Consider the following 13,535-nt stretch of genomic DNA (forward strand, 5'->3'; position numbering starts at 1 on the left):
AGTGATCTTCAAGACTCAATCTCTTATATCTTTTTTCTACAAACAGGAGGGTAACACTTAATAGCCATTTAAGTACTCTATGTCCTTGCTTGCTATCTGAATTTATTTATGCTATCTTATTGATCCCTCACTTCTAAACTAGATAAAAAGTCTATTATCCGCCGTCTCCTGCAACATCCATTAGACTCACTCTGTCTAAACTCGCTACCTCAGTAAAGCAGCCAGAATAATCAAAGACCTCATCACCCCAGATATTCTCTCCTCTCCCCTCTCTCACTGGACAAAGGATACAAAAGCCTGAAAGCACATGCAGCAGGCTCAAGGACAGCTTCTACCCTGCTGCTATAAATATGCTGTCCCTAGTATGACAAGTGGACTCTTGACCTACCAATCTATCTCATTACAACCTTGACCTTATTGTATAAGCCAGCTGATGGTTTATTGGCATCAGCAGTGAACTTCAAGGTGAGTGGTCGCGGGTTTGAACCTGGCCGGCTGATTGCACACTTTGCATCTGTGCTGAGTTGAGCGTCGAGCTAGCAACTCTGCCTCATAAAGAACACGCATAAATGCTAAAGAAATGGCAAGATTGCTGCCTGGTGGGCCACAAGGCACGGAAAAGAACTAACTAACCTTATTGTATACTTGCATTACATTTTCTCTATAGCTACTGCACTTTATTCTGTAATTGTTTTAACTTTTTACTACCACAATGTACTTTGTAATGATTTGATTGTTATGAACAGTATGCAAAACAAACTTTCACTGTACTTTGGTACACATGACAATTATAAACCAGTTGCCAAGAGCCCTCCAACTTTTCTCTCTTTTCCTTTCTTCCATCAGACAGAAGATACAAATGCTTGAAAACATGCACAACCAGTCTAAAGGACAGCCTCTATTCCACTGCAAGAAGATGCATGAGTGGACCTCTTGTACAATAAAGGTGAACTCTTAACCTCACAATCTACCTAGTCCTGGCCCTTGTACTTCATTGCCTACCTGTAATGCACATTGTCTGTAACTAACACTACATTCTGTGTTCTTTAATTGTCTTTCTCATGTACTACCTCAAAGTACTTAAGTTGTGAAATTATCTGTATGGATGGCATGCAAAACACGGTTTCTCGCTGCATCAGAGGTACGTGTAACAATAATTAATTAATTTAGAATGGGGTTGAAAGGTAAATTAGCCATGATCAAATGGCGGAGCAGTGTCAATAGGCCAAATGGCCTATTTCTGCTCCTATGTCTTATGGTCTCATGGAAATTAATTACTAATTATTGCCTAAAATGTTGAATTCAATGCATTTCTTGTTCTCCAGGGAGTAACTTCCTTTAAATCTTTATGCAACACACACAAATTGCTGGTGGAACATCTATAGGAGAAGCACTGTCGACGTTTCGGGCCGAGATCCTTCGTCAGGACTAACTGGAAGGAAGGATAGTAAGAGATTTGAAAGTAGGAGGGGGAGGGGAAAATGTGAAATGATAGGAGAAGACCGGAGGGGGTGGGGTGAAGCTGAGAGCTGGAAAGGTGATTGGCAAAAGAGATACAGAGCTGGAGAAGGGAAAAGATCATGGGACAGGAGGCCTAGGGAGAAAGAAAGGGGGAGGGGAGCACCAGAGGGAGATGGAGTGATGGACAGAAAGAGAGAAAAAAACCTAAATATATCAGAGATGGGGTAAGAAGGGGAGGAGGGGCATTAATGGATGTTAGAGAAGTCAATGTTCATGCCATCAGGTTGGCGGCTACCCAGCCAGTATATAAGGTGTTGTTCCTCCAACCTGAGTGTGGCTTCATCTTGACAGTACAGGAGGCCATGGATAGACATATCAGAATGGGAATGGGACGTGGAATTAAAATGTGTGGCCACTGAGAGATCCTGCTTTCTCTGGTGGACAGAGCGTAGGTGTTTGGCGAAACGGTCTCCCAGTCTGCATCGGGTCTCACCAATATATAAAAGGCCACACCGGGAGCACCGGACGCAGTATATCACACCAGCCGACTCACAGGTGAAGTGTCACCTCACCTGGAAGGACTGTCTGGGGCCTTGTAAGCAGAACAAGTGCTACACCTGCCCTTACACTTCCTCCCTCACCACCATTCAGGGCCCCAGACAGTCCTTCCAGGTGAGGCGACACTTGCTTCAGCTGAAAAGACTGTAAGTTAAGAAACCTCCAGGGCCAGCCAACATATATCCAAGGGTACTTAAAGAGGTATGTGATTATATATACAAATCCCTATCACACCCCAATTTTCAAAAGTCATTGAACACTGGTGAAATCCCAAAGAACTAAAATGGGCTAACTTTGTCCCAGTATACAAGAAGGGTGACCACACTGATCCTGGTAACTACAGACCAGTAAGCTCAATGTGTATCACAGGCAAGGTAATGGAAGCAATAATAAAGAAGGGGATGGACAAGCAGCTGATAAGAACATGCATTTTAGCAGAAAGCCAGCGTGGGGTTCAAAAAGGGGAAATCATGTTTTACTAATATGCTGGAGCTCTATGAAGAGGTAACTAAAATTTATGATAACAATAAAGTGGTTGATATCATTTACTTAGGCTTTTGACAAGGTAACCCACGAGAGATTAAATAAATTACAGGAGGCAGGGGTTCAGGGTAAGGTGTGCAAATGGGTGCAGAATTAGATCAACAACAGAAAACAATGAGTTATGATGAGAGGATCATTTTCAGACCTAGATGTTAAAAGTGGAGTTCTGCAGGGATTGGTTTTGAGGCCGCTGCTGGTTTTAATTTTCATTAATGATTTGGATAAGCACATAACAAATAAACTAGTAAAGTTTGCTGATGACATAGAATTAGGGGATGAGCTGATAACATTCAGGCAGCAGAATCAATACACTAGATCTAAACAAAGTCCAGATGTGGGCCTGTAAATGACAGATGAAATTTAATGTAAGTAAATGTAGAGTGTTACATATAGTAAGTAGAAATACTAGATATAAATATACAATGGTCTTAAGTTAGAAACTGCACTTATGAGAAGGATGTGGGCATCCTGGTAGACTCATCACTACCAACATCCAGACAATGCACAGAAGTGATTAGGAAGGCTAATAGAATGTTGGGTTATATAAATGCGCTCAGTGAAGTTCAAGTCTAGAGACATTCTCCTTAAGCTGCATAATGCACTTGTGAGGCCACACCTTGAATATTGTGTACAATTTTGGCCTCCACATTTTGTGAGGGATGTGAAGACACTGGAGAGCCCAGAGAAGGGAGACTAGTCTGCAGAGTATGAGCTATGAGAAAGATTGAAATTAAAGCTTTTTAGACTAATTAGATGTAGAATAAGAGGAGAATAGATGTAGAATAGAAGAGTTCAAAATCATTAAGGGTATAAGTAAAGTGAATGCCAACTGCTACTTCAAAATTAATCCATCATCAATGTTACAAGGCCAAAGGTGGAGAAATTGAGGACATGGAACAAACTACCAAGTTGTTAGTCAAGAGTAGTACCTTAAATTCGACAGATATTTCAACACACTACAGTTGCAAGAAGTTTGTGAACCCCTTGCAATTAGATTATTTTTGCATTACTCACTCATAAAATGTGATCTGATCTTCATCTAAGTCACAATTATGGACAAACACAATCTGCCTAAACTAATAACACACAAACAATTGTACTGCGTCATTACTGAGTACATTATTTAAATAATCACAGTCTAGGTTCAAATAAGTGTTTGAACCTCTGGAGTAATGCCTTTTACAAAAGCTATTTGGAGACAGGTGCTCCAATCAATGAGTTGAGATTGGAGATGTTGGTTGTAGAGGTTCCCTGCCCTTTAAAAAACACACACAAATTCAGGTTACTGACAGAGCCTGGTCTCCTCAAGAAAGACCTGTTTATGTGCACCATGCCTCAATCAAAACAACTTTCAGAGGACCTTAGAAGAAGAATTGTAGAGATGCATGAAGCTGGAAAAGGTTACAAAAGCATTACTAAAGGACTGATTGTTCATCAGTCCACAATAAGAGAAATTGTCTCCAAATGGAGGAAATTCAGTACTGTTACTACTCTCCCTAGGACTGGGCAACCTGTAAAGATTACAAAACGAGCACAATGTGCAATGCTGAAGTGCAAAAGACCTGCAGAAATCTCTAGAAACCACTGAACAAGAATGGTGTTCATGGAAGGACACCACGGAGGAAACCATTGCTCTCCAAACAAAACATTGCTGCACATCACAAGTTTGCAAAAGGCCACCGGGTGTTCCACAACACTTCTGGGGCAATATTATGTGACTAGATGAGACAAAAATTGAACTTTTGGCAGAAATGCACGCTGTTATGTTTGGAGGAAAAAGACCACTGCACACCAACACCAAAACCTCTTAACAACTGTGAAGCAATGGTGAGAGGAACATCATGGTTTAGAGCTGCTTTGCTGCCTCATGGCCTGGACAGTATGTAATGGTTGAAGGACAATTGTATCAAGACATTTTGCAGAAGAATGTTAGGGTAACGGTCCATCACCAGAAGCTTAATAGAAGATGGATGACGCAACAAGACATTGATCCGAAACACAAGAGTAAATCAACAACATAATGGTTTAAAAAGAAGAAAATTTGTGTTTTGAAATGGACAAATCATAGTCCAGATCTTAACCCAATTGAGATGCTGTAGCATGACCTGAAGAGGGCTGTTCATGCAAGGTATCGCAGAAATATTGATGAACTGAAACAGTTTTGTATGGAGGAATGGTCTAAAGTTCCTCCAACCTGGTGTGCAGCACTGATCAACAGTTACCGAAAATGTTTCGTTGAAGTTATTGTTGTACAGTTGGGGGTGGGGGGGGGGAATCACATACTATTTCCAACAAATACATGTAACATTGGATCATTTTTCTCAATAAATAAATGAACAAGTATAATGTTTTTTGTGTTATTTATTTAATTGAGTTCTCTTTATCTAGTTTTAGGACTTGCATGAAGATTTGATAGCATTTTAGGTCCTATTTGTGCAGATAATGAGCAAATTCTAAAGGGTTCACAACCTTTCTAACACCACTGTATGTGAAAAGAAATTTGGTGAACTTTGTTGGGCTGAATGGTTTGTTCTTGTCAAAAACTTTCTAATGCTCTAATCAAAGTTGTTATTCCACTGAAATATTGTGTGAAGTGTAGAATACACAATCAATAAAGATCTTCAGAGTGAAAAGAAAGTTCTTATGAATTGTATAACTGCAAAGAGATTTATTTATCATGTTATTGAATGGGTATAATGTATGTCTGAATTCAGACTATCATTACCTGTTTAAAGTTACGCAATCTATCCAATGTTCTCTGTCGCTCTTGACTAACCCATTTACTACTTTTGTCTTCTTCCTGTTGTCGATCCTGCATATGAAAACAAAATCAACAAATTAGTGCAGACTACAAAAGAATATCCTTTCCATTTAAATAATCATACTTTTCTCAAAAGTTCAAATACATCATTTAGATCAAAATGTGTGCATTCTTTCTGTGACTGTGTGTGTTTCCTCTGGGTGCTCTGGTTAACATTTTAATAATAATCTTGAGGACCAATAGTGTATGTACCTATAGAGAGAGGCACATGGAATAAGGATGCACCTCTAAAGCCATTTCCATTTCCCAGGGATGCTACAGCCTCATAGTCTCTCGTCATCTTTACTCAATGGATTTTGGTCATCCCAGAAACTCTGCAAATAATTAGTTATCCCTTTAGAAAGTAATATTATCTCAGCTCACGAGTGAATCTGCAGATGCTGGAAATAAATAAAAACACAAAATGCTGGCAGAACTTAGCAGGCCATTACTACCTCCTCCCATAGATGCTGCCTGGCCTGCTGAGTTCTGCCAGCATTTTGTGTTTTTAATTATCTCAGCTATACAGATCTAGCTTCCTGTTTGTGAAGAATGGTAATTACATTTATGTGAAACTAAGTTTAATAAAGGAGGTATCAATTTTGTATGTGATTTTCAACCGTGTATATTAACAACTGCACACACAAACAGCAAGCAGGTGCGATGTGAGACTTGAAAATCACATTCTTTTACATGATCAAAATCATTCTTAATCAATGATTTTATAATAAAATTCAACCAGGGGATAGCTATGACAATGATGTGCTCAATTGTCAGAAAATCATAAAGAACATAATGAACAAAAACTATAAATTGAAATTTCACGCACCAGCTGCACCGCACGTTGGGATCTGTATTCTTCACTATGCTTGTGCTGCTTCATCTTGTCATTGTGGCTTTCAATACAGATTTCCTACAAATGTAAACATTAGCAGGAAAAGTAATATGGATTTTAAATTCAGGTGTGTTAAATTAGGCTGAACCAATGTCTTCAATAACCTTTTCTATATAGAAAATGATCAGCAAGAGGGAACTGAAAAATTAGCAGTAAGCTTACTGTCCAGTAATAAAGATATTTTATTTAAAATATATTTTATTCATGAAAATCCCTTTTAATGGAAAGAACGAGAGACTTGGCAGTTTCAAAATAAGCAATACTTTGTGCAATAAATCCATAAATAATGAATGTGTACTTATTTATCAGGGGATTGCCAGCATTTTTGCTGCACCGCTCAATAAAGAGATGTCTTTTTCTGACCTCACTTAACATACTACTCAACCTCTGGCTTCCAGTTCCATACAGTCATTATTCTCCTTGCAGAAGCAGATTCATTTTTGATAAGCAAAAAGGTGAAAGGTTACAGCAGGTAGACAGGAATGCAAAGCAGTGGTTACAACTGAATCAGTCATGATATTAAAATAATGCATCCGGACTGAAGTGTCAAGTCATCTACTCAGCTCTTAATTTGCCTGTTTGGGCGTCAGCTCTTCTCCAACTCCTTTACTTGTGCATTAGATGCCAAAGTCAATGATGAGCTGGATGCACTTTAAATTCTCAGCAACTTTCTTCAGCTTTGCAGCCATAACTTGTCCATTCACATGGATAAAAGATTCTTTTCATCAGCACAGGAACAGACCTTTTGGCCCACAATGGTCAACCATGATGCCAATTTAAACCGCACATACATCCCTCCTTTCCTCCCCCATTCAAGTGTCTGCCTAAATGCCTCTTAAAAATTCCCAGTGCATTTGCTTCCACCAGTTCCCCAGGCAGCGTGTTCCAGGAAGTATTAAAAAGTACTTGGCTTGTAAATATCCTTTAAACATTCCCCCTCTCATCTTAAAGCCTTTAATATTTTTCATTTCCATGCAGGGAAAATAACTCCGACTATAATGTTTCTAGCAGGTCTATCCTCAGCCTCTAAGATTCCAGAGAAAACTCAGCCTCCCAGTACTTTTTCCAAGTACAGTCAATGTTCTGGGTCGAGACACTTCTGCAGGACTGCTGAAAGATCTTCACCCGAAATATTGACAGTACTTTTTCCTATCGATGCTGCCTGACCTTCTGAGTTCCTCCAGCATTTTGTGTGTGTTGCTTGGATTTCCAGCATCTACAGTTTTTCTCAGTTTGAGGCAATACTTGTTATTTTCAGCAGGAAGCCAATCAAGAGCTAGCTCTGGAGACTTGTATGGTCCATTAGAATTGCTCTTTATCTGTCACAAATATATCTACGGATGTAGCTGTTGCAAATTATGCCCTCTAGAGAAATCGGAGCAAGAGGCAACCTAAGCTTCTTCATAAAGCAGCAGCAATTTATTTTTAGTACTGGGCACTGGTCAACTAATTTATCACTCCTGGTAAGTGTCAATGGCTCTGGGTGGATCAGCACCCAAGGAAAGGTAGTGAAGCTTTAATTGATGGAAGCAGATTAATGTTACCTATACTGGAAACCCACTGGAATACATAAGAGATTACAGATACTGGAATCTGGAGTAAAACACTAAGTGGGTCAGGCAGCATCTGTGGAGGGAAACAGTCATTTCAGGTGTTATGAGTGATGAACATACCTGATGGACAATGGGGTGCAGAGTTAACCATTCTCAACCCCCCTCCTGAGAACTACGAACTATTGCTGTTGCTATGCTGCTATTGAGAGAGAGAGAGATAAAGCCCAGGCAAGAACATCTGCTACAGATAAGGGGGGGAGAGAGACTGTTGATTTACTGTATTTTGTCTCTTCCTGGATTAAACATAGAAAATAGGTGCAGGAGTAGGCCATTCGGCCCTTTGAGCCTGCACTGCCATTCAGTATGATCATGGCTGATCATCCAACTCAGAACCCTGTACCTGCTTTCTCTCCATACCCCCGATCCCTTTAGCCACAAGGGCCATATCTAACTTCCTCTTAAATATAGCCAATGAACCAGCCTCAACTGTTTCCTGTGGCAGAGAATTCCACAGATTCACCACTCTCTGTGTGAAGAAGTTTTTCCTCATCTCGGTCCTAAAAGGTTTCCCCTTTATCCTTAAACTGTGACCCCTCGTTCTGGACTTCCCCAACATTGGAAACAATCTTCCTGCGTCTAGCCTGTCCAATCCCTTTAGAATTTTATATGTTTCAATAAGATCCCCCCTCAATCTTCTAAATTCCAGTGAGTATAAGCCTAGTCGATCCATCTTTCTTCATATGAAAGTCCTGCCATCCCAGGAATCAATCTGGTGAACCTTCTTTGTACTCCCTCTATGGCAAGAATGTCTTTCCTCAGATTAGGGGACCAAAACTGCACACAATACTCTAGGTGCGGTCTCACCAAGGCCTTGTACAACTGCAGTAGAACCTCCCTGCTCCTGTACTCAAATCTTTTTGCTATGAGTGCCAACATACCAATTGCCTTTTTCACCGCCTGCTGTACCTGCATGCCCACCTTCAATGACTGGTGTACAATGACACCCAGGTCTCGTTGTACCTCCCCTTTTCCTAATCGGCCACCATTCAGATAATAATCTGTTTTCCTGTTCTTGCAACCGAAGTGGATAACCTCACATTTATCCACATTAAACTGCATCTGCCATGAATATGCCCACTCACATAACCTATCCAAGTCACCCTGCATCCTCCTCACAGCTAACACCGCCGCTCAGCTTCGTGTCATCCGCAAACTTGGAGATGCTGCATTTAATTCCCTCGTCTAAATCATTAATATATATTGTAAACAACTAGGGTCCCAGCACCGAGTTTTGCGGTACCCCACTAGTCACTGCCTGCCATTCTGAAAAGGTCCCGTTTACTCCCACTCTTTACTTCCTGTCTGCCAACCAATTCTCTTTACACATCAATACCATACCCCCAATACCGTGTGCTTTAAGTTTGCACACTAATCTCCTGTGTGGGACCTTGTCAAAAGCCTTTTGAAAATCTAAATATACCACATCCACTGGCTCTCCCCTATCCAATCTACTGGTTACATCATCAAAAAATTCTATAAGATTCGTCAGACATGATTTTCCTTTAACAAATCCATGCTGACTTTGTCCGATGATTTCACCTCTTTCCAAATATGCTGTTACCACATCTTTGATAACCGACTCTAGCATTTTCCCCACTACCGATGTCAGACTAACTGGTCTATAATTCCCCAGTTTCTCTCTCCCTCCTTTTTTAAAAAGTGTGGTTACATTAGCCACCCTCCAATCCTCAGGAACTAATCCAGAATCTAAGAAGTTTCGAAAAATTATCACTAATGCATCCACTATTTCTTGGGCTACTTCCTTAAGCACTCTGGGATGCAGACCATCTGGCCCTGGGGATTTATCTGCCTTTAATCCCTTCAATTTACCTAACACCACTTCCCTACTAACATGTATTTCCCTCAGTTCCTCCATCTCACTAGACCCTCGGTCCCTTACTATTTCCGGAAGATTATTTATGTCCTCCATAGTGAAGACAGAACCAAAGTAGTTATTCAATTGGTCTGCCATGTCTTTGTTTCCTATGATCAATTCACCTGTTTCTGACTGTAAAGGATCTACATTTGTCTTGATCAATCTTTTTCTTTTCACGTATCTATAAAAGCTTTTACAGTCAGTTTTTATGTTCCCTACCAGCTTTCTCTCATAATCTTTTTTCCCTTTCCTAATTAAGCCCTTTGTCTTCCTCTGCTGGTCTTTGAATTTCTCCCAATCCTCAGGTGTGCCGCTTTTTTTTGCTAATTTATATGTTTCTTCTTTGGACTTGATACTATCCCTAATTTCCCTTGTCAGACACGGGTGCACTACCTTCCCTGGTTTATTCTTTTGTCAAACTGGGATGAACAATTGTTGCAGTTCATCCATGCGATCTTTAAATGCTTGCCATTGCATATCCACCGTCAACCCTTTAAGTATCATTTGCCAGTCTATCTTGGCTAATTCACGTCTCATACCTTCAAAGTTACCCTTCTTTAAGTTCAGAACCTTTGTTTCTGAATTAACTATGTCACTCTCCATCTTAATGAAGAATTCCACCATATTATGGTCACTCTTACCCAAGGGGCCTCGCACGACAAGATTGCTAACTAACCCTTCCTCATTGCTCAATACCCAATCTAGAATGGCCTGCTCTCTAGTTGGTTCCTCGACATGTTGGTTCAGAAAACCATCCTGCATACATTCCAAGAAATCCTCTTCCTCAGCACCCTTACCAATTTGGTTCACCCAATCTATATGTAGATTGAAGTCACCCATTATAACTACTGTTCCTTTTTTGCACGCATTTCTAATTTCTTGTTTAATGCCATCCCAAACCTCACTACTACTGTTAGGTGGCCTGTATACAACTCCCACCAGCATTTTCTGCCCTTTAGTGTTATGCACTTCTACCCATATCGATTCCACATCCTCCAGGCTAATGTCCTTCCTTTCTATTGCGTTAATCTCCTCTCTAACCAGCAATGCTTCCCCACCTCCTTTTCTTTCCTGTCTATCTATTATTTACCTTCCACTACAAGGACTTTACTTTGCTCGTTAACATTCCTCAGGAGATAGCAGGAGTGGCCTGATTTGATGGACACAGTCATTCAGAGTTGATGGATAGCTGAAACCCCGTGAGTGGGGATAAAAGACAGATCTGGAGAGACACACCAGTAGACACTGACTGAGTGTTGGGAACCCACAGAAAGGTGGGGGCTTCAGAGACCGAATCAGGAGATCGGTCAGTAAAGCTCACAGTGTTACGGCAGGGCCGGTGGGGACTTGTGTGTGTGTCCACTCATACCAGAGTGATGAGTCCACCACAGAAGAACGGTCTAGCTGAAGACCAGAGGGGTCATAACTGAATGACCACAACGACATGACAGATTAAGAAAGCCACAGAAGGTTTGCCTGCCGCAGCTGTTGCTGTTACATCTCGCTCGCTCTCTCTCTCTCTCTCCAACGGTTTCAATACAACAACCATACCTACATCAGCATTTATGAACTGAACTCTATACTTTCCTATGACAATTCATTTACCCCTAGACATCGATAGAGCTTGTTTATTATTATTCCTACACTTTTAGGTTTATTACTGCTAACTTGTTTTATATGTATATTTGCATTTTTGATATTGTATTGTGTAGTTTACTAATAAACACCTTTAGTTTGGTACCACCAGACTCCAACGGATTCTTCTTTCTCTGCTGGTCAGACACTCAGTTACGGGGTACGTAACAAATTGGGGCCTCATCTCCGGGATTTGATTATCAAATTGGGGGGGGGCCAGTGAATCGGGATAAAAGTCCCTTATCTGATCTGGTTGTGTGGATAACCAGACGGGAAACCAGCAGAGATGGAAATTGACAAATTTTTAAAAGAACCGACTTCGGGGGCATTAGAGGATGCCAAGAAGGCGGAATTGGTGAGCGTTGCAAAACAATTAAATCACTCGGCGGTAAAATCGTCGATGTGCAAGTTGGATATATAGAGAGCAACAGCTGTGCATTATGTATGCGAGGGTGTGTTCACGTCGGATGTATTGGACCCGTTCCCTGAGAAAAAACCAGTCAAGGGTGAGCTTCAGATACAGATAGAAAGATTAAGGTTGGTTGCGGAGAAGAAGGAAAGGAAGCATGAGCTCCAGATACTCCAGATAAAGGAGATAGAAGCTGCAAGGCAGAGAGAAGAAGCTGATAGGCAGAGGGAGGACAGAGAGAAAGAGAGGCAGTTTGCGCTGGAAATGGAGAGGTTAAAGGCATCGCAGGGAAGAGACTGGGCAGCAAACTCAAATGAGAGGTTCAAGATTGGTCAGGAGATCCAGTTAGTACCTCCATTCGAGGAGATGGATGTCGATAGGTACTTCCTTCATTTTGAGAAAGTGGCTGTGAATCAGAACTGGCCTAAGGGGAAATGGGCTGTTCTGTTACAGAGCGTACTTAGGGGGAAGGCTCAACAAGCGTATTCAGCATTGTCTATGGATGAGTCTGAGGATTACGAGGAAGTAAAAAGGGCTGTATTGAGGAGTTATGAGTTGGTGCCAGAGGCATACCGGCAGAAGTTCCGGAACTTGAGAAAGCCGTGGAACCACACGTATTTAGAGTTTGCCCGTGAGATGCAAATATATTGTGAGCGTTGGTGCGCCTCAAAAGGGGTCGTTGGAGATTATGATAAACTTTTACAGTTAATACTGATGGAGCAGTTCAAAGGTTGTACCCCTGAGGGTATGAAGACGTACTTGGATGAGAAGGAGACAGTGACTCTGTCTGCAACTGCCAAATTAGCAGATGAGTACGCCTTAACCCACAAAACAAAGTTTTCCTTAAATAAGAGCTACCAGAAAGGCTGTAGGGAAGGCAGAGAAAGCCCACCGGCTAAGGCAGAGAATAAGCCGGGAGCTAGTGGAAAAGGTGAGGAGGAAAAACAGGCTGGCAGGAAGGTTCCCAACTTTACGTGTTATAATTGTGGGAAAGCTGGTCATATAGCGTCTAAGTGTTTTGCTCCGAAGAAGGAGACAGGAAAAGGGAAAACAGCAATCCCGACTGGTTGCATTGAGTCGGTCAACAGATCGATGAGGAAGGCAAAGTTAGATAGAGCACAAGAGGGGCGTGAGAAGTTTATCTCGGAAGGGACGGTGTCTGTAAAGGAGGGTGAAACCCCAGTTCCAGTGCGGATCTGGAGAGATACTGGGGCTGATCAGTCATTGATTCTAAGGAAAATGTCAGACTTCGGTCCTGAGACTGAGACTGGGGAGGTTGTGTTAAGAGGTATCGGAAAAGGGACCGAGGCCGTATCTTTGCACAGGATGTTTCTGAAATGTGACCTGGTATCTGAACCAGTCAAAATAGGGGTGCAGTTGAAACTACCGATGGACGGCGTGGATGTCCTACTTGGTAACGATCTGGGAGGTGGTGACGTGTATTCAGCAGTGAAATTAACAAGTAAGCCTGTAAGTGCTGAGGACCCGCCCATAGATTCCAAGATTTATCCCGCATGTGCAATCACTCGCAGCATGTCTAGAAAGGCGGCTGAGAAAGGACACAGTTTAAATGAGTCCAGTGTTGATTTAGTGGAGACATTTTTGCCGACCTTGTATAAAAAGGGGTTGCTGGATGAGGAGGAAAAGGATAGTGGAGCTAAGGAAAGTAAGGGAGATGAAGCAGATTTAGTGTTGTCAAGGAACAAAATTTTGAACTTGGCTCACAAGATACCCCTAGGTGGACA

The 13,535-nt window shown here is 41.5% G+C and overlaps 1 protein-coding gene across 1 annotated transcript in view; it reads right to left on the reverse strand.

Moving 5' to 3' along the window:
* The window catches only part of jmy (junction mediating and regulatory protein, p53 cofactor), a 116,938-nt gene that overhangs the window by 12,235 nt on the left and 91,168 nt on the right, over window positions 1-13,535 (reverse strand). Inside the window, exons 7-8 of the mRNA XM_073048216.1 lie at window positions 6,192-6,275; window positions 5,288-5,374 (exon numbers count right to left, since the gene is read on the reverse strand). Of these exons, the coding sequence (XP_072904317.1) occupies window positions 5,288-5,374; window positions 6,192-6,275 (171 nt within the window). The remainder of the gene's footprint in view (window positions 1-5,287; window positions 5,375-6,191; window positions 6,276-13,535) is intronic.

The sequence above is a fragment of the Hemitrygon akajei genome, chromosome 6 (assembly GCF_048418815.1).
Source record: "Hemitrygon akajei chromosome 6, sHemAka1.3, whole genome shotgun sequence".
Taxonomy (NCBI): Eukaryota; Metazoa; Chordata; class Chondrichthyes; order Myliobatiformes; family Dasyatidae; genus Hemitrygon; species Hemitrygon akajei.